The sequence below is a fragment of the Danio rerio genome, chromosome 25 (genome assembly GCF_052040795.2).
Source record: "Danio rerio strain M-AB ecotype USA chromosome 25, GRCz13ab, whole genome shotgun sequence".
In the NCBI taxonomy this organism is placed as follows: Eukaryota; Metazoa; Chordata; class Actinopteri; order Cypriniformes; family Danionidae; genus Danio; species Danio rerio.
This window is the reverse complement of record NC_141045.1, coordinates 31,982,051-32,002,970: the sequence shown is the minus strand read 5'-3', so window position 1 is coordinate 32,002,970 and position 20,920 is coordinate 31,982,051. Positions and strand designations below refer to the sequence as shown.

General features: G+C 43.6%; 2 protein-coding genes across 2 annotated transcripts in view; both read left to right on the top strand.

Annotated features, from left to right (window-relative positions):
- Nucleotides 1-20,920, top strand: part of parp6b (poly (ADP-ribose) polymerase family, member 6b) — a 549,184-nt gene that overhangs the window by 19,011 nt on the left and 509,253 nt on the right. The gene's annotated exons all lie outside the window — the stretch shown is intronic.
- On the top strand, nt 7,702-10,020 carry kbtbd13b (kelch repeat and BTB domain containing 13b). Its single transcript, XM_087312476.1, has one exon. It carries the CDS (start codon nt 8,313-8,315, stop codon nt 9,666-9,668), a length of 1,356 nt encoding a protein of 451 aa, XP_087168602.1. The 5' UTR covers nt 7,702-8,312; the 3' UTR covers nt 9,669-10,020.

Genomic DNA, 20,920 nt, shown 5'->3' with positions numbered 1-20,920 from the left:
AGTGTATTCAATTATTCTCATCTTTGGACTGTTGGGGAAACCGGAGCACATAGAGAAAACCCACGAGAACATGGGAAGAACATGCAAACTCCACACAGAAATGCCAACTGATCCAGCCATGGCTCAAACCAGTGACTTTCTTGCAACTTACTGTAGTTCTGCTGAATGTCTAAAAAGTTATCAGTATTAATGGGAAAAAACTGTACATTTCTAGTCAAACCATTCTTCTGCTATCTCATACCAAAAACGGAAATAAGGGTAGTATTAATAGCTATAAATGTAGGAGAGCATTGATATCATGTGATTGTATTGTATTGCAATATGAAACAATTCAACAAGTGTTGATGTTAAATCAAAAGTATTTCACAAATACTTGAAAATGAGATGATTTAATGACAATAATTCTCTATGGTTACAACTGAATTAATTACAAAATAACTGTTTGAAATGCTAAAATTAATGAATATGAAATGATAAAACATATGACATAAATTGTACCCAGCTTACAATTGTACAATTGTTACAAAACAGATTTTTTTTACTCTATAAACCGAATCAAACCAAAAATCTTCACCACAGAATGCAATATAAACAAACTGATAATTTTGGCAACCATCCCTTATTTACTTTACCAATTTTAGTGGATTCATGATGATAGCTAAGGTGTTCTGACCAATGTATTGGTAGTCAAAGTATTTCTAGGCACTTGGCAAAGGGTTTTGGATGCGTTCAGGGTTGTACCTAGAGGTTTCTTCTATGGTCACGGTGCAGATTTCAAGGTGTTCTGGTTTATGTGGGTGCTATAGTGTTCTGTATTGTTGGCAGGCTGTGCCGAGGTGTTCTTTTCTGTTGTTAGTCGGTCACTTGGGTGTTCTGGGTAGGTTTGTAGTTTATATTAGTATGCAGGTTTCATTATGTCCTGTTTGTGTGGTTAATGGTTGCTAGAAGGTTACTGTGTTGTTTTTAATTTGCTCAGGATGCTCATTTAGTGCACTAGACTAAAGTCCAATTGAATTGAATTTAGGTTTATTTTTGCTTTTCACAATAAATATTGTTCTAAAGCAACTTTCCATTCATCTATTCATTTTCTTCTTGGCTTAGTCCCTTTATCAATCCAGGGTCGCCACAGCAGAATGAACCACCAACTTATCCAGCACATTTTAACGCAGCGGATGCCCTTCCAGCCACAACCTATCTCTGAGAAACATCCACACCCAAATTAACACACACACTCATACACTACGGACAATTTAGCCTACCTAACGTTCAAGGTTACTAAAGTAACCCTTCGTTCCCCGAGGAGGGGAACGGAAGCACTATAAGTGGATTTGATTGTAAAATCCACGCATTGGGAGGTTCGGTTCAGAAGCTACTCGTCTGAAAGAGTATTGAACGGGCCAATTAAGAATGAATTGGCAGCGCAAGCCTGCGCAGGTGAGCGGCATAAGCAATCAACTGAGTATATAAGCTCACCTGGCGCCAGCAGACGCTATCCTTTTTAAGCTGAAGAGACTTTCAACAGCTAAGGGACAGTCATTATGGCGACGGAGTATAGTGCTTCCGTTCCCCTCCTCGGGGAACGAAGGGTTACTTTAGTAACCTCGAACGTTCCCCTTCGGGGGGAACTTCAGCACTATAAGTGGATTTGATTGTAAAATCCACGCATTGGGAGCCCATTGAAAGCGCCATAATGACTGCACCTTACCAACACCCCCGATGAGGAGATAGTCAAGCAAGCGTGACGCACCCACATCATGGGGGGCGCGGTCCTCCAACGTGTCCCTGGCCCTAATTTATCCTACTTCAACAGAAGTTTTACGGATTTATATATATTTTTTTGGGAGTCGTGAGCATCTAGATAATTCTAGGAAAATACGACAGTACGTTGGGAAGCGTGCAATCCCGATAGGGAGGACGCTGCGGAGGCCATCCGTTACCCAAGGGGGGATAGATGGCAGAATTTACATATGGACTAGCCCTAAAAAGGGGGAGTACGCATAGCAAAAGAGTGGTTAGCGGGGAGGGAAGACACGGGTCCGCCCAGGGGGGGACTTAACCGTGGCTGAATAAGCATATGGGATCGCCTAGTGGGGACCACGCATAGCAGGCACCTTTACCCAAAACGCGGGCTGACCAGCGGGCAGACCTACAACGTAGTGGGCCAGCAAGTGACTCCTCCGCTGAGTCAGTGCTGGGGGCCACGGAGGAATCTGCAGGGCTCACCTGACGGGGAACTTTACTGACAGATAAAAAGGCGCACGTATCTCCGTGTTAGGGAAAATGGCGCAGCAAGCGTGTTTCAACACCCTACCGAATTGTTTCCTCAATCACCAAGGGTTACCTAATACCCTTGAGGAAACCGGCTCCACTCGCAGATTGTAAAACCTTGCAAATGTGTTAGGTGTCACCCAGCCCGCAGCTCTACAGATGTCTGTTAGAGGGGCGCCGCGTGCGTGCGCTCGAGAGGATGCGAAGCTCCGATTGGAGTGCGCACGCGCTCTCGGGGGACGCGGCTCATCTCGGCTCTGATAGTGAAAGAAGGCATCCACAATCTAGTGGGAACTTATTTCGGTACGGCACTTCCCTGCTGCCGACCGCTATAACAGACGAAGAGCTGCTCAGATGATCTAAACTCTGAGTGCGGTCCGGATAATACGCAAAACGCGAACTGGACAATAAATAAGGGCTGGGTCTGCCTCCTCCGAGGGCAGCGCTTGCAGGCTCACTACCTCGTATTAAAACGGAGTGGTAGGAACCTTGGGCACATATCGCGGGCGGGGTCTCATACGTGAGAGAAGCCAGCCCAATTACAGGCACGAGTCACTGACCGAAAAATGCCTCCGGGTCCCCGACCCTCTGATCGATATCAACGCGACCAGCAGAGCTGTCTTCAGGGACAGAAATATACTGAGTCGAGGATCGAAGGGATCTGACGCGGCTTGTGTAGCGAGGGCGAGATCCTAAGAGGGCATGAGAGGGGGCGGGGTGGATTAATTCGCTTAATGCCCCTGAGGAACCGGATGATGAGGTTGTGCGTTCCCACGGTGCTGCCAGCCACCGCGTTATGAGAGCGGAGATGGCAGCCACGTAACCTTGAGTGTGGAGGGCGACAGCCTGCTCTCCAGCTTCTCTAAAGAAAGCACAACGCTGATCTGGCAAATTACGGGGGTCTTCTCAGCGAGAGACACACCATTCAGTGAATAGACTTCACGTCAGGGCATAGGCGAGCTCGGGGAGGGGGCTCTAGCCCGAGTGACGGTATTAGCCACCGCAATCGGAGGTTACCTAAGTCTTCCTCGCGTCTAAAAATCTCCAAAGATCGGCGAGGGTGCCAGGGGGTGCCCTGTCCCTGAGAGAGTAGGTGCTCCCTCGAAGGGACTGCCAGGGGAGGGCTATCGCGAGGGAGAGCTCTGACATCCAGGTCCGGTTGAGCCAGAGGGGCGCAACCAGCAACCTGTTCCTCGTCCTCCCTGACCATGCACAGTAACTGCGCGAGCAGGCTCACTGGGGGAAACGCGTATTGCGCGTGCCCCGAGGCCAGCTGTAAGCCAGTGCATCCGTGCCGAGAGCGCTCGGTCAGGGAAAGAACAACTGGCAATGAGCGATCTCGGGGTAAGCAACAGATCGATCTGGGCTTCCCCGAATCGCGCCCATATCAGCTGAACAGACTCGGGGTGGAGTCTCCATGCTCCAGGACGCAAGGCTGCCGTGAGAGCGCATCGGCTGCACGGTTGAGCTTGCCTGAATATGAATGGCGTGCAGCGATTTCAGCCGCGGATGACTCCAGAGGAGCAGACGGCGGGCGAGCTGAGACATGCGGCGAGAGCGCATACCCCCTATACGGCTGATATACGCCACCGCCGCCGTACTGTCCGTCCTGACCAGCACGTGTTGCCGCTCCAGCACCGGAAAAAAACGGTGGAGAGCGAGGAACACTGCCAACAGCTCCAGGCGATATGCCAATGCAACTGGGTACCTTTCCACAGGTCCGCAGCCGCATGCCCGCAACGCACAGCCCCCCAGCCCGTGTTGGAAGCGTCTGCTGAAACGACAACAAGACTGGACGCCTGTTCTAGAGACACCCAGGCCTGTAGGAACGAGGGATCGCTCCAAGGGCTGAGGGCGCGGCGACACAGCGCAGTAACAGAGACTCGGTGTGCGCGCGCGTGCCATGCGCGTCTGGGGACTCGATCGTGAAGCCAGTGCTGAAGTGGTCTCATATAGAATAATCCGAGCGGCATGAAGCGGCTGCGGATGCCATATGCCCCAGGAGCCTCTGAAATAGTTTCAGTGGGACCACTATTTTACTGTCGAGCTCTCTCAGACAGTACAGCATCAGCTGAGCGCGCTCTCCGGAGAGGCGCGCTGCCATGGTGACCGAGTCCAGCTCCAGCCCGAGAGAAGAGATCCTCTGCACGGGGGCGAGTTTGCTCTTTTCTCGGTTGACCTGAAACCCCCACAGGTGGAAGTGCCAGAGCACTTTGTCTCTGTGCATAATCAACTCTGTGCATAATCAAAGAGAGGGCAAATTCAGCCAGTCGTAAAGAAATTGAGTATGCAGATGCCCGCGAGCCGAAGGGGCGCTGAGGCACCCTCCGCGGGCTTGGTGAGGACCCGCGGAGACAGAGAGAGCCCGAAGGGGAGGGCTTTGTATTGCCAAGCTCGACCTTCAAACGCAAACCGCAGAAACTGTCGGTGGCGAGGAAGAGTGGAGACATGGAAATACGCATCCATCAGGTCTAATGCTGCAGACCAACCCAGAGGACGAACGCACCGGAGGATGCGCTTCTGCGTTAGCATTCTGAACGGCAGCTTGTGCAGGCAGCGGTTCAAAACGCGCAGATCTAGGATTGGCCGTAACCCACCGCTCTTTTTGGGCACGATGAAGCGTGGGCTGTAAAACCCGCTCTCCATCTCGGCTGGAGGGAGCGGCTCGATTGCATCCTTCGCCAGGAGGACAGCAATCTCCTCTCGCAAGACAGGGGCGGACAGGGGGCTGACCCTGGTGAATACACACCCGTGACTTGGGGGGCCGTTTCGCGAACTGAATCGCATAGCCGAGTCTGATTGTGCGTATGAGCCACCGCGAAGAGCTGGCCCGCGCTAACCAGGCAGGCAGAGCTCTCGCTAATGGACTCATCGCTACAATCGCTGACGTACCAGCAGTGGGGCAGCGCGGAGTGGGTGTGCTGATCCGGGAAGCTCGCGGGTCCCACGGAAAAGCTGGAGGTGAGATATTTGCTCTCACTCCAAACCCGAGCTCCGGAGGGGAGGCTCGAGGGGTGGGAGAAAGGAGACCGTCCTCCCAGCGCTCGTGAGCCACTGGCGAAACGCACCGAATCTGCAAGCTAGAAAGCATAGCGTCCCAGACTGGCAGATTTCGGGCTGTCACATCTGGGGAAGTGAAAAGTGCCCTTTCATAATGTTTTCATGGCAGTAAAAAGTGCCGTTGGAAATGGGGCCCCGCCCTCCAGCGGGGAAAGAGCAAGTTCCCTCTTCTCCAGATGGCCTGTCCCAGGGGCGCTTCGCGGTCCGTTGCCGGACTTAGCGGCGTTCTGGGCAGGGGGGCTGCCTGCTTCCGAGGTGCCCGACGCGCTCGCTTCGCCGAAGGCGTGTGCGGGGGCAGAGCAGCTCTCGTAGGCGGGCGCCTTCGGCGAGGAGCAGGTATGAATGGCACGGCGGGCGGAGCGGGCTACGGACCGCCGATAAGACATCACCCACCAACTGCTCTCTCACCGCCTTGAATTCCTGGGTGAATTCACAGACAGTGTCGCCGAACCTGGCTGGGGATATGGGGAAGTCAAGAAAGCGGACTTTGTCGACTTTGCGCATATCAGCCAGGGGTGGCGCTCCTGGACCACTAATGTGGACATCGTCCTCCCCAACGCACACGCAGCGGACTCAGTAGTCCGAAGAGCTAAGTCGGCGGCGGTGCGAAGCTCGTAAGCCTGGGTTGGACCCACCCTCGTGCAGCTCGGCCAGCGCCTGCGCTTGGTAGCGCTGGTAGGTGGCTATCGCATGCAAGGCGGAAGCAGCCTGGCCCGCAGCTATGTAAGCTCTAGCTCCGAGGGAGGTAGATAACTTACAGGCTTTGGATGGGAGACGAGGCGAACCCGCCAAGAAGAGGCGCCGCGCGGATTTACCGCCATCGCGCACTCAACCTGAGGAATCGCCACATACCCCCTGGCTGTTTCACCGTCAAGAGTGGTTAGGGTGGAGGAACACGCAGCACGAGCAGAAAAAAGTGCTTTACAAGACCGCGTGAGCCTACTGTGCACCTCCGGGAAGAAGGGAACGCCCCTCTAGTCGGTCCGGCCGCGGAGCTGGGGGATAAACCATCTCCAACCCACGGCCGAAGCAGCCCGGGAAAGCACGGCTAACATGTCCGTTTCAGGATCCGTAGTGACAGCGCTCACCAGCCCGAAGGGGGCGAGCGGGTCTGGATCATCATCGGACAATGAAAGCCCACCCTCCGATGCCGCGGTGGACATCTGGTCTCCGGTGTCATCGGGCGTAAGGGCTACCATCTGTTAGACGGATCGCTTCCCCCGCCCGAAGCTTGGATGGAGCGCTTAGAGGAGCGGGAGGTCCGCGGGCCCGTGGGCGACGGATTATCTCTCGCTGAAACCCTCAGATCTGCCCGAGTGCCCGCTGCAGAACAGGGGACAACTGGGGTGGTTCGCCCTTTTGCAAAGGCTAACCGCGATCTTGCGCAACAGTCATGGCATCGCAATGACGACATGAACTGCCCGCGAGCAGCGCATTAACATGCTGGACCCCCAGACATGTAACGCAGTGCCCGCGCCCATCATCCGAGGACAGGAAACCACCGCATCCAGAAACGCACAGTCGGAGCGCCGTCCTGATAAGGACGTGCTGCACGACTGTGTTGCTCTTTCTGTGAAGTTTGCAACTTTATACGCACCGCTCTGGAGGACCGGACCCAAAGAACGCCAGGCAAGGGAGAAACCCAGCTCGACCGTCTGCCACTGCGTGTACACACTCTGGACCGGGAGAATGCTCTCGTTCGCTCAGAATCGCTGGTCACAGCAGGAGGAACCCTCATCGACTCGATCAGAAAGTCTCTGAAGCGAAAAGGATAGCGTCTGCTGGCGCCAGGTGAGCTTATATACTCAGTTGATTGCTTATGCCGCTCACCTGCGCAGGCTTGCGCTGCCAATTCATTCTTAATTGGCCCGTTCAATACTCTTTCAGACGAGTAGCTTCTGAACCGAACCTCCCAATGCGTGGATTTTACAATCAAATCCACTTATAGTGCTGAAGTTCCCCCCGAAGGGGAACTCACCTGTACCCCATGTCTTTGGACTGTGGGGGAAACCGGAGCACCCGGAGGAAACCCACGTGAACGCAGGGAGAACATGCAAACTCCACACAGAAACGCCAACTAAACCGAGGATTGAACCAGTGACCTTCTTGCTGTGAGGTGACAGCACTACCTAATGCGCCACTGCGTCGCCTCTAAAGCAACTTTACAAAAGATAAACGTTACATTAGAGTCACATTCAGAAAGGGTTTAGGTGTTGTGTATAGGGTGGACAGTTTATATACATGGCTAACCTGCAGTTACATTTACAAAATAGTGTCCTTTTTAAAAAGGAGATACATTTTCATTCGAATGTAAATGTGTATTGCTTAAAATTTTGTGCTGTCCTCAAAAATTCTACATAAAAATATGTGTCTGGAAAGTATTTGCTTGATACTTCACTAGATCTCTTAAACAAATCCAGTCAACTCAGTTCAGATTCATTTTTACTTAATTGTCCATCTGACGTCTTTAGTAACGTATTTACATACCACATAACTTGATGTGTCATTCACACCCATAGAACAAACAATATGAAGTATCACTTAATAAACCTCAAAGAATCCAACAGCTTGAGCTAACTGTTTTGTTGGATACAATGACACTGCCGCTAGCAAGAACAAACAACCAATCAGCACAATTAATCACAGATGCAGTGTAATTCATATCATTGACCTTAAAAGTGTTATGAGTATGTTGTTCCTCGCTCAAGTCATTGCTCATTTCTGTTAAATGTCTGTCATGAGGCACTGCTGCTATCAATAGGCAGTGCTATCTTAGTAACAGAACTGAACCCCAACCATGCGCCAGCTGGAGGGGGGCAGTTCTGTTAACTCACTTGCGGGGCTATTTTGTTGTAAATGCCAGGCTATGGTTGAGTTTTGGTGGATATTTTGTAGACAATTGTTCACCATGCATTATTTTAAACAACAGTAAGCTTTTATTATCCAAGAACACCAGACCAGTTTGTTCAAATAGGCTGCTAGACATGGATATTGTCAAGGTCAGAGTTGGAGATAATGTCTTTGAAACAAACAAGTCTTTGTTGATAAAGGAATGCGAATATTTCAGGGCTCTTTACAGATCTGGGATGATAGAGTGCCATCAAGAAGAGATTCACCTCAAGAACCTTAAAGCTAAAGGATTCGTAATAATGTTGTCTGTGGCCACTGGTGACAGACCCATTCTAAATGATGATGAGATTTTGGAAGCCATTGAATGTGCTGCTTTCTTCCAGACCGAACCACTTGCCAGGCATCTTCAGGATCTTCTCAACTCTGACAATTGTCTGCTCATGTACCAAGCTTCTGCCATTTATGGTTTATGGGGTCTCCAAGAAATGTCGGCGCAGTTTATTCGCAATATGTACCATGACCTGCAAGAGGACTTGAAGGACCTTCCACAGGAGCTGACCGAATTTGTGGACTCTCTGGTTCCTAGTGCATTCGTGGCGGTAGGTTCCCACTCAACTTGCACCGCAGATGAGCTTCCTCTTGCTGCCACAAGAACGGTATGCTACCTCGATGAGGATGAAGGAGACTGGAAGGTTCTTACCGCCTTGCCTATGGAGGCCAGCACATCTTTGTCTGGTTTGACTGTTTTGGACAACCAACTCTATGTTGTTGGAGGTGTGCATGGTGTTGACAAGAGAGCTGTGGATGCTAGCTTTTGCTATGATGTTGTCACCAACACCTGGAGTTTGCTGCCAGGCCCCAGACAGTCACGGTACAACTTCACCCTAACAGGGATTGAAGGTAGCCTCTATGCCATGGGAGGAGAGTCTGGAGGGACCACTATGTCCTCAGTTGAGATATATAATGTTGCCACAAAGGAGTGGACTTTTGCAGCACCTTTACCTCGACCGGTAGCGGGGATCGCATGCACCAATGCCATGAGCCGAATATTTGTGTGTCTTTGGAAGCCGATGGACACCAATGAAATCTATGAATACATCCCAAAACAAGATGCATGGGTTCTGGTGAGTACCCTTCTGAAGCACCAGAGCTATGGACACTGTATGGTGGCCCACAGGGACAACCTTTATGTCATACGCAATGGTCCCAAAGATGATTTCCTGCGCTGTTTGATGGATTGCTACAACATCACCACAGGGCAATGGACATCAATGCCTGGGCACTATGGCAATAGCAAGGGGGCACTGTTTACATCTGTAGTGAGAGGAGACTCAGTGTTCACACTGAATCGCACCTTGACTCTGGAATACACCATTGCGGGAAACATGTGGAAACCTTCTAAGCAAATGAAGGGGTTTCCAAGGAATGGATCTGTGTGGACATTTCTTCTCAGGATTCCAAAAGAGAGGAAAGAAGTGATTGTGTCTTAAATTGACTGAACCTTAGTAACCATGTTAATGGCAAATAAAACATATATACTTTTCATTGTAGCATTTTATTTTGCCTCAAGGCCATAAATGTATAATTTGATTAAGTTAAAGGATAATTCACACAAGAAAAAAAAATTATGTTCTATCACCATTTACTCACTGCCACAATATATAAAAATGGCCTGACTTTCTTTCTTGGAGAAGACAGCAGAAGATAATTGAGTAAATATCAGGTTATATTAATTTAATCAAACGGCTCATGGTGGGTTTTTCTTGGAAAACTGTGACACATGGTGAATTTCCCTTGAAAACAGATAGCTGCATGGAGTTTATTGTTGCAAAATAAAGCATTTCTATTTATTTTTAAAGCTTTACTTTGCAACACAGTACATCAGCCTACATTTCTGTGATATCACAAAAACATACTTAAACATGTTTGACTGCAGTCTGCAGTTTAAGATATTAATGCAGTATGACACTAACATGCACACTAATTATATTCACAGATTCATATTATCTACGAACAAAGGATTATTTTCATGTACTTACTAACAGTGTCAACAGTTTGTAACTGAATGCACTTGCCTGACATATCTATTTCTATTAAGCCATGGACACACTGCTCTTTCGCCCCATAGACTTCCATTCGTATGCATGTGAATGCAACAGACCGGAAACGCAAGCTCATGCGACAAGTTTAGCAGTTCGCTGCATTGCAAAGTCAATACCTGGTCAAAACTGACCTGCGAAATCGAATCATGTGACTGCGTGCAACCAATCAAACATCTAAACATGACCTGAGTGTACAGAAGTTTCAAATATGGACCAATCACTCACTTTTTTGTCAAATCATCTTGCTTAATCCCACCCCTTTTCGCAGCGCAGTATGACAGAATTTCACATGCTTAAACACTGTCATTTGGCTTAGTCAATTAACTTAAGTTGCAAGTTTTTGGATGGTGGGAGGAAACCGGGGAACCCGGGGGAAACCCACATGAGCTGGGAGAATGTGTAAACTCTGCACAGAAACGTTGGCTGGCTTGGTAAAGACTAGAACCAGTGACATTCTTGCAGTGAGGCAACAGTGCTAACCACCGGTCCACCCATCTAGGAAAGGAGGAGGAGTAGTAGGGGTGGAAGAGGGATTCTTAAAAATGATGATGGCTGTTATATGGAACTTAGGGTATTTATAGTGGCTTAGGAATCGTCTGATTGGTGAATCATGAATTGGATAATGCGGGACCAGCTGCAAGCAATTATAAGCATGTGATCCTCTCAAAATTTGTTTATAAACAAACTTCACTTAGTGAAAATGTCGTCTAAAATTTGCCACAAAACATACAAGAAGCAGCACATTTTATGTTTCGCAAAAATTTATTCTGAGACATGTCTTTCCAATACTCCGGTGTTGTTATATTCAGTACATATTCATTAAAAGTAATGAGTGTTTTATCTACAATTTAAGCTCAGTATTAAAAAAGCTTTCGTGTTCATGTAGCCTGTATCTGTATATCTTGTTGGCATGTTTAGACCAGCTTAATGAAAATATATTTGGCACCAAGACATCTTGCATGATGTTAATAAACATCATTAAACTGTTGCCAAGTCTGAAAGGGCGGAATTCAAATGCTTGTCGGACCAATGTGACATTTTGGTTGTGCCATGACTCTAAACTACTCAAGGTGACACTTTGTGCGAATCTTTGAGCTCTTTTGGAGTGATGTTCTTTACTTAAATTTAAAGGTGATGATACACAGGGGAATTGTTGCCAGAAAACTTTGGTCAATGATTAATGCCATCAATGGGCATCAAGGTGAGACATAGGGCAACTAATTGGGGCAACCAGATACAGATACCATTTTCTTGCTAGGAAAAGTAGCCAAGCAGCATTGCTCTTCAATATTGTCTAGGAACAAAAAGCTCAAAGAGTTGCCCCTTGTATCATCACCTTAAGTGCAGTAGTAAGGTGCAGAGATCATCACCTTAAGTGCAGTAGTAAGGTGCAGAGATCTTCGAAAATGCTAAAGTTAGCCTGATAGCACAGAAAGCTTACGTTCCACCATTCAAATCGCCATCCAAACCCATGGATGCTTCGTGAATGCATGAATGCACACTGGACTATCCTCACTACAATATGTAACATAAACCAGAGAGACCCAGTGTTGGGTCAATAAAAGAACCCAGCATTGGGCTGTTTTAACCTAAAAAGCATGTTGGATTGTGATTTTTAACCCAACTTTAAAACTTTTTTTTTGGTCCTACAGCGTCCACAGAATTTTAATATACATATACAGTGGGGGAAGTAAGTATTAAACACGTCGTGTTTTTTCCTGGGTGTAATATTTTTAACAGAGGTCAGTGGCAATAGCCTAGTGGTTAGTGCTTTGACACATAGCATCAAGGTGCTCACGGCGACCTGAGTTTGATTCCAGGCTTAAGGTCCTTTGCTGATCCTTCCCCTATCTCTGCTCCCCACATTTCCTGTCTGTAGAAATCTCCACTGTCTTATCCAAAAAAAGGTGAAAACCCATAATAAAATTATATATATATATATATATATATATATATATATATATATATATATATATTTTTTTTTTTTTTTTTTTTTTAAAGGAGCTGTTGACATGGGATTAACCCAGATTTAGGTTAAAACGTAAACAATACAAACATAAAAAAAGTTCAACCAAAAAATAACAGAAAAAATGTTATGTGTAGGGCAGCACAGTGACGCAGTGGGTAGCAGAATCACCTCACAGCAAGAAGGTCAGTGGTTCGAGCCCCGTCTGGTTCAGTTGGCTTTTCTGTGTGGAGTTTGCATGTTCTCCCCATCTTCGGGTGCTCCAGTTTCCCCCACAAATCCAAAAACATGTGGTATGGAATGAAATTAAATGCATTGCTCAGGTGATTTTTTTTTACAGACTTCATCAGTGTGTACAAATATTGACGGTTCTGTGGTTCTTGTCAGTCAAATCTGATCTTTAGTTTGTATTTTCTATTGGATTCAAGTCAGATGATTGGCTGGGCCATTCTACAGCTTGATTTTCTTTCTCTGAAACATTTGAGTTTCCTTGGCTTTGTTTTGGATAATTATCTTGCTCATATTTCCACCATAGTTTCATCTTCATCATCCTGCTAATGTAGATGGTATACTGAAGCAGCTGAAATTAATTTACAATGACAAAGGGCAGAGAGTTGCTGAAGAGCTTCTGAGAGATTTCAACTGCTGTCTGGGCTTTTACTGCCTTTCCACACCTCCCTTTTTTAATGTGTTTCATACCTGTTTCATTTCACTTTATTCAGTATAACTCAATTTGTATACTAAGTAGTTTTGTTTTATTTACATATATGGGTGTATTTGGTTGTTACCAACATCCGGTGAAAATTTCCCGTCCAAATAACCAGTAAGCGAGGTAGGCAACCATTTAGGGCCCCAGGGAATAAGAAGGCCCCGACCAATGGCAAGAAGCCTACATTAATCATATAGCTCTTTTATATGGTTTTTTATCGTATGTTGTAAAATCTATCTATAACAATTACTATTTTAATGTAATTACTCTTTTTCAAAGAAAATATGCCCAATTATTTGTATATAGTTAGTTTGTGATCTTAAATTTATTGTATTGAATTTTACAATAAGAAGATAGAGGTTTCACTTAAAAATATCTACAGAGAAAGAGAGTGTTGTGAGTTTTAATGCTTGGGCCTCATATCTTGAATTGCTTATGTCCCCCAAAGTTCACCCCTGCTATTAGCATGAGAAGAGCCTTTCAACCAGTATAACGAAAATAGTATCTGAAGACGATCACCTATCACCATTTTTTACTTACACTCAAAAATAGTATGGCCTGCTTATAAAGAGCATTTCCTGATGTTTTATTACAATATTAATGATTTTGGTTCACTTCTAAAGAGAAAATAATTATTGTTGACATATTCAGGACACAAGACAAGAATTTTGCTAGAATTAAATTGAATTACAATACAAGCACTTTACTTTGTTTTCAAGCATGTTTGGTTTGTGCAATGTTTTTTAATTGTGTAATAGTTATAGTAGTTTAATTGATTATCAACAGTGGGCCTAATAATTTGTCATTCATTCACCTTCGGCTTTGTCCTTTTATTCATCAGGGGGTATCACAGCGGAATGAACCACCAACTTAGCTATAAGTCATAGCCACAGACATTTTGTTTATTTAATTCACCTATACCGCATTTCTTAAGACTGTGTGGGAAACCGGAGCACCCAGAGGAAACCCAAGCCAACAAGAACATGCAAACTTCACACAGATATGTCAACTGACTTTGCCGAGACTCAAACCAGTGACCATCTTGCTGTGAGGTGACAGTGCCAACCACTAAGCTACCATGTCGCCTAATTTTAGTCAGTTTTGTTCTTAAATCGGCTATAGTGTCACAGATGTACACAAGGTCTTCAGTTACTGAGATGGATAACAGATGCTGCCAATAGGCGAAAACTTATACTGCCAAGCAGAATGAGCTCTATGGGTAAGAGCTAAATATGTTTAAACTGGAAATAACATCATGTGGGTCACCTCAGGACAGAAAGAGTTTCGCTAGCCTGCACTGTAGTGCCTCTTGCAAACCATGCTTGGAACTCGGTGGGATGAAATGTCAGTACAACTAGTGCAGTGTCACAAGCTGCCACAATGTAAACTTATACTCTTTACTTATTATTAGGTTGGTGATTCAAATCTCACTGACAGCTTAGTAGTACTGTATGTGCATAGGTTTGTAAAAGTGCTGTTGGCAGTAAGGGTGTGTTTACACAACAGTGATGTGCTAAAAATGGAACCGTTTTTCCTATGTTTTTTTTAAAGTTCACGTTAACCTTAGTGACATGATGACACTGTTGGATGTGGATCAGTGAAAGTAGGTGAATATTATTTTCGTTCTATTCAAGAGAACTTTCTGAAGGACACTGGTTTATTTATGCTCTTTTATGTACACTTGAGATTAACTGTTTGAGTGTTTCTAGATATTTAAAGGCTGTTGGGTCGACCTTGATGTATTGCAATGTTGAGGTGTTCAGTTTTATGTCTATATTAGTACATACACGTGACTGCTCTCCTTACAGATACACTGATTCTTGTTTCCTTTCTCTTTTTACTGTCATATCTCTTATAAGTGCTTCTTTGAGTGTATAAGTAAAACTACTGTTAAGTAAAATTAACTTGGGTAGGTTTTACTAAACAGACTGTAAATTTTTACATAAATATTCTGTCATTTCCTGTCTACCCAGTAAACAAAATAGCATTCTTTTTTTGTTTATTAGTTAGCAAGATGCTAAAACATATTAGCCATGCTTTAAAACAAGCTTAAACATGCTAATTCATGTTAGCTATTTGCTTAACACACTAGCATCAGCTAAATGAACTTCGGCAATGTGCTAAAACATGATAGCTAAGTTCATAGCTATGTTAATTTATTACTATTACTAGCTTTAACATTTTTCCAACCCAGGCCCTACTGAAAAATCCAGCTTAAACCAGCCTAGGCTGGTTGGCTGATTTAAGCTGGTCGACCAGCCTGGTTTTAGAAGGGTTTTGGCCATTTCCAGGCTGGTTTCCAGCCATTTCCAGCCTAGTCTTAGCTGATCAGGCTGGAAAATGACCAGCTAAATCCAGCTAAAACCAGCTTGACCAGCCTGGTCTAAGCTGGACATAGCTGGTTTTGGCTGGACTCCCAGCCTGGCTAGGCTGGTCAAGCTGGTTTTAGCTGGTCATCTCCCAGCCTGACCTGCTAAGACCAGGCTGGAAATGGCTGGAAACCAGCCTGGAAATGGCCAAAACACCTCTAAAACCAGCCTGGTCGACCAGCTAAAACCAGCCAACCAGCCTAGGCTGGTTTAAGATGGATTTTTTAGTAGGGGGCTCATTCTGGAATCATAGTTCTGTGAGCGTTTCTGGAGACCACAAAATATAACCCGGGAGGTATGTGTTTGTGGAATGTTTGATTTTGCGAATCCGCGAGAGGCCGCTGTACGTGCTTTTTTGCATGTCAAAGTCTCTCGCGAGCGCCGTTCTTTTTAGATTTGACCACATTCTCAGCCTGTTGTTCACTCGTTCACTTTATTTTTTGGATTTTGTTTTTGTCGAACCTGATTTCTGGAACCGCTCCTCTCTGGACTTGAACCCGGTCGTCGTTATCAACTCCTCTCTGCATCATCAAGTCCACCAACGCACATGTAAGCTAACTGGACCAACTGGTTGTGGCTGGAAAGCCCTCCACACAGAGGTAAGCGGTCAGCCGGCAAGCACGGAACGAGAAACGGTCTTCAGAAACGTCCACGTTACTACGTTTCCAGAATGAGCCTGGGTTGCATTTTTCTTTATTGTAGCAACTTCAGAATTCCACTTGGAGGAAATAAAGTTGTTAAACGTGCATGTACAGAAAGTAAAACATACTAGTTTTTTTTCCTATTTTCACGTCTTCATGTAGTTCAACTTGAATTACATGGTGGCAGGGTGGCTCAGTGCTTAGCACTGTTGCCTCACAGCAAGCAGGTGCAATAGCATCTGGATACAGCCTTATGGTGCAAGCTGAGATTGCATCGCTTAGAGATGCAATGTCAGACACAAAGCACTCAATGGAGCTAGTGACATCACTGTGAGGGGTAGGGTTAGGTGAGCACATTATAAAGCATTGGATGCAACTCAGATTCTGGGCCAGTTGGCATTTCTCTGTGGGTTGCTTAAAAAATTAAATGCAGCCATACATACCTCCGCCTACATAATTCACAGTCTCCAGAAACGTCCGCGGGACTATGTTTTCACAATGAGCCTGGGTTGCTTTATCCACACCTGCAGTTCTCCACGATGGATGTCCAGTGTTCTTCAGCCACCGGCACTTAGACTGCAGCTCCACACAGGAAGTTTGGGCCATGCTCAAACTGAGCCTCTGTTTAAGGTTTTTTTTCCCTTCACTTTCGTCTATTGGTGAAGTTTTGTTCCTCGCCACTGTCGCCACTGGCATGCTTGGTGTGGGAATTGTGGAGCTGTGCATCGATGGATTTGCTCTTCAGTGTTTAGACTTTCAGCAGTGTGAATTAAACCACAATGAACTGAATTTAAACTGAACTTAAACTCTGAAAACTGGACTGAAGCAGTTTCAATTTACTAGAACTTCTATGTTAAGCTGCGTTGGCACAATCTACATTGTAAAAGCGCTATAGAAATAAACATCAATTGAATTGAATTGAACTTTATCACAAAGCTTGATGGAGTCCAATATCTGCAATATGCAAATAAACATCTGAGCCAAAGAAAGAAAAGCGTGTTGAATGTGCAAATCTGAATGTGAGCAATGATCAATAAACGTGCAGAGCTTAAGATGACCTTCCTAAAGGACTGGATAGGTTTGATTAACTTTTTTATTTAAGAAGCCACATCACTCAGATTTATGTTGCAATATGAAAGAAAAATGTAAAAATGTCCATTTTATGCCAATTTTAGAAAGGCCAGAAACAAGTTAAAGATTCATGCACAGATAAACTTTTCACTAACATACATTTAAATCTTATCATATATATATATATACACACACACACACACACACACACACACACACACACACACACACACACACACACACACACACAATTTGTCTAGTTTTAAGATCAGTAAGAGGATAAACTTGGATAAAAAGAGAAACATTTTTTCCATTGTGAACTGAACAAATGTCCATTCCACCACATCTCGATATACAGCTTTTTTTTCAAAATGAAATGAATTATGGCAGTCAAACATTGTTCAAGGTCATTTTTCTATCTAGTTAAACCAATCTTTCCCCAATATATATAATAATTATACATTTGTCAATGAAATAAATTAGTTGTATGCGGAATTGTACACCTGTCACACTCTAAAATGTAATATTAATTTGGTTGAGAGCTTATTAGCAAATAAATAAGGTGAATTTGTATATTAAATAAAGCTTGAACTTATACATTGTGAATACACTTTTAATGTGTGATAAGAACTTTTTAATTATTTTCTAAAAATGTGTGATGGAAATGACATTTCAACAGTTTATTATGAAAAAATGAAAAATAGCTTCACTGATTAGTTTTGAATTGATACTAGCCTTTCATGTCTACAAAACACTCTTATTTACCTTAATTTAGTTTGCTTTAAAAAAAAATCTTTGAAGGTACAACATGTTTGGAAATGACGTAGAATAAATGTATTTTCTTATCAAGCATTTTTTACCTTGATTTTTCTTTAAGTGTTGTTGATAAAAATGTACATATGTACATTCCCTCCATCTTGAACATGTTCTCAGATGGCTCTTTTCATTTTCATAGAAACCTCCTAAACAATCTTTCACTCAAAATTTTTAAAGCGACATTACAGTGTTGTGCTGGAAATGACACTGATACTGTGCGACAGCTATATTTTGTTTAAAAAATAGTATTGATAATATTCTCACATGCTCACATTAATAACTATAAAATATTTAAATGATTTCACTACTGCTTAATTAAGAGACATTAATAGATACCACATAAATGATATTTTAAAATGTTATTTTCATCGTTGAAGGTTTCAACTCTGGGTGTGCGACAAGGTGAAAACAGTGATTTTGACACCTAAAAGGAGGTTGAATAAGACGAAGAAAAAAAAACATCATAGAAAGGTAGTACTATTTTTAAAAGTAGATTTTATTGTTAGTTTGACAATAGTTAGGTTGGATATATGATCAAAGGACATAAAAGCGCCCGCAGTTGAAGCATCACCCATACTATATATATATATATATATATATATATATATATATATATATATATATATATATATATATATATATATATATATATATATAGTAAATGTACATATTTGATATATAGTAAATGTACATATTATATAAACTTCAACATGTACAAAATACTCATGATATCAATAGTCTGTTTCGTAAACGACACCACTTTCGATTGTAATGGCTTTAGGTTATGTAAGCTATTTGTCTTCAAAGTTCAGTCTTGCTTTGGTTTAATGTGCCCTGGGTGATTCAAAACCAGCCTATTGATCAGTACTGATTTAAAGCAGACTTACAAATGAGACTTATTTACTGTCTTCATCCTTTTGTTTCAGAAAAAAAAAAAAAATTGTGGATGGAGGTTAATGCAGTCATCTGAGGTCAGGCTTGTTCTCTCAAGGGTATGTGTCTATCTCTGCATCTGTCCAGTATGCGCCAAAGGTGCCAGCTAGATATCTCTGCCTCACAGGGCACATGAGGTCTCTCAATATAGCACAATTTGTGCCAGGCCTGAAGAGCCCTGCGGTGGGGCAGCATGACAGTCTCAATCTATTCAAATCATTTGAAATGACATGTCAGGATAGCAATGATAGTTCAGATTTTAATAGGAATTTTGCTGCTTTAAATGCTAAATGTATATTTAATTTAGGCAAAAATTAGACATCAGTTCTAAATAACCAAATTTAATTAAGTTTTAGATTTAATTTGAAAAAAGAAATGCTAATTTTTAAGCTTGTTTTTCTTTATTGCTTACATAAGTGAGCATTGCTGTTGGTGGAAAAGAAGAATTTAGGGATAAGCCTGTTAAGAATGGAAAAATTGGCCTTACATGAACCACCAACTGATTAAATGAATGCTTTTAGTAATATTTATTAGTTTCAGACACTGTGGCATTATTTTACAGTCAATACCCCCCCACCCCCCGCAAGTATTAGAATTATTCATGGTTTATTTAGTGTAATCTCACATTTTCTAAAAGTTCAATATTTATTTTTGACATTTATTACATTTTTACACTTTTACTTGCAACTCTGTTACTCATTTAACTAATCAAATATTTATTTTCATAAAAGTTAGTACCATTTAATTGCTAGCCATGCACTAAAGCCAACATAGGCTCATTCTGAAAACATAGCCTTGTATACGTTTCTGGAGATCGCAAATTATGCAGCCAGAGATACGTATTAGAGATACTGTCTGCCCGAAGACTCTAGCTTCATAGCTAAATGGCTAACATGGATTTTATGAAGAAAATAACAGTGTTTATGTGCTTTATGAAGACTGAAGTCTAATACGTACTAGAGATACGTCTTTCAAGCGAACAATACTGGGCTGTATGATGCCGTTCTTTTTCTCGCTTGCCAGCTGATCGATTACCTGCATGTGTTACCAGTTTGTCCTGTTGTTCGACACATACGTCGATAGGCTTGTGATGCAGATTGGAGTTGAACATGATGACAGGGTTCAGGTTTGGTGAAGAACAGTTCCAGAAAGCAGGTAAGACAAAAACAGAAGTGAATGTGCTGCGAATGGCACTTGCGAGGGAAACTTGAGATCTCAAAAAGTGTACACAGCGGGCTCTTGCAGATTCACGAAAACAAAAAATGCAAAAAAAAAAAAAAAAACATTGCTCCTGGGACGTATTTTGCTCTCTCCAGAAATGTATATAGGGGTACGTAATCAGAATGAGCCTGGCTTGACTAAAACAGGTTAAAACATTATAAATTATAAAAAAAATAAAAATAAATTTAAATTTAAAACATTATAAATTTATATTAACATGCTAAAATGCTAAATGGTAACAACATGCTAATTCACATTTTCAAAACATCCTACAAATATCTAAACGGCATGTTAAGCAACTTGCTAAATTAATGCTATTACTGTGTTAAACATGCTAGCTGCATTTAAATGCTTTGAGGCCATATCATTCATTCATTCATTTTCTTGTCAGCTTAGTCCCTTTATTTATCCGGTGTCGCCACAGCGGAATGAACCACCAACTAATCCAGCACGTTTTTACGCAGCAGATGCCCTTCCAGCTGCAACCCATCTATGGGAAACTTACATACACACTCATTCACACACACACTCATACACTCAGGACAATTTAGCCTACCCAATTCAAACTCCACACAGAAACCCCAACTGAGCCGAGGCTCAAACCAGCAACCTAGCAACCTTCTTGCTGTGAGGCGACAGCGCTACCTACTGCTACACTGCATCGCCTGAAGTCATATTAAAACAAGTTAATTTGTTTAAAACAAAATAAACATGCTAGTAACATGCTAATTCATCCTTGCCATGTGTACAACATAGGCTCATTCTGAAAACGTAGCCCCATATACATTTCTGGAGATTGCGAAATATGTAGCCAGAAGTACGTATGGTTCGAACCTCGGCTCAGTTGGCATTTCTGTGAGGAGTTTCTGTGCCCCGGTTTCCCCCACAGTCCAAAGACATGCTGCAGGTGAATT

Coding starts and splice junctions, on each gene's coding strand:
- kbtbd13b (XM_087312476.1), top strand. CDS start 8,313: ATGGATATTGTCAAGGTCAGAGTTGGAGATAATGTCTTTGAAACAAAC.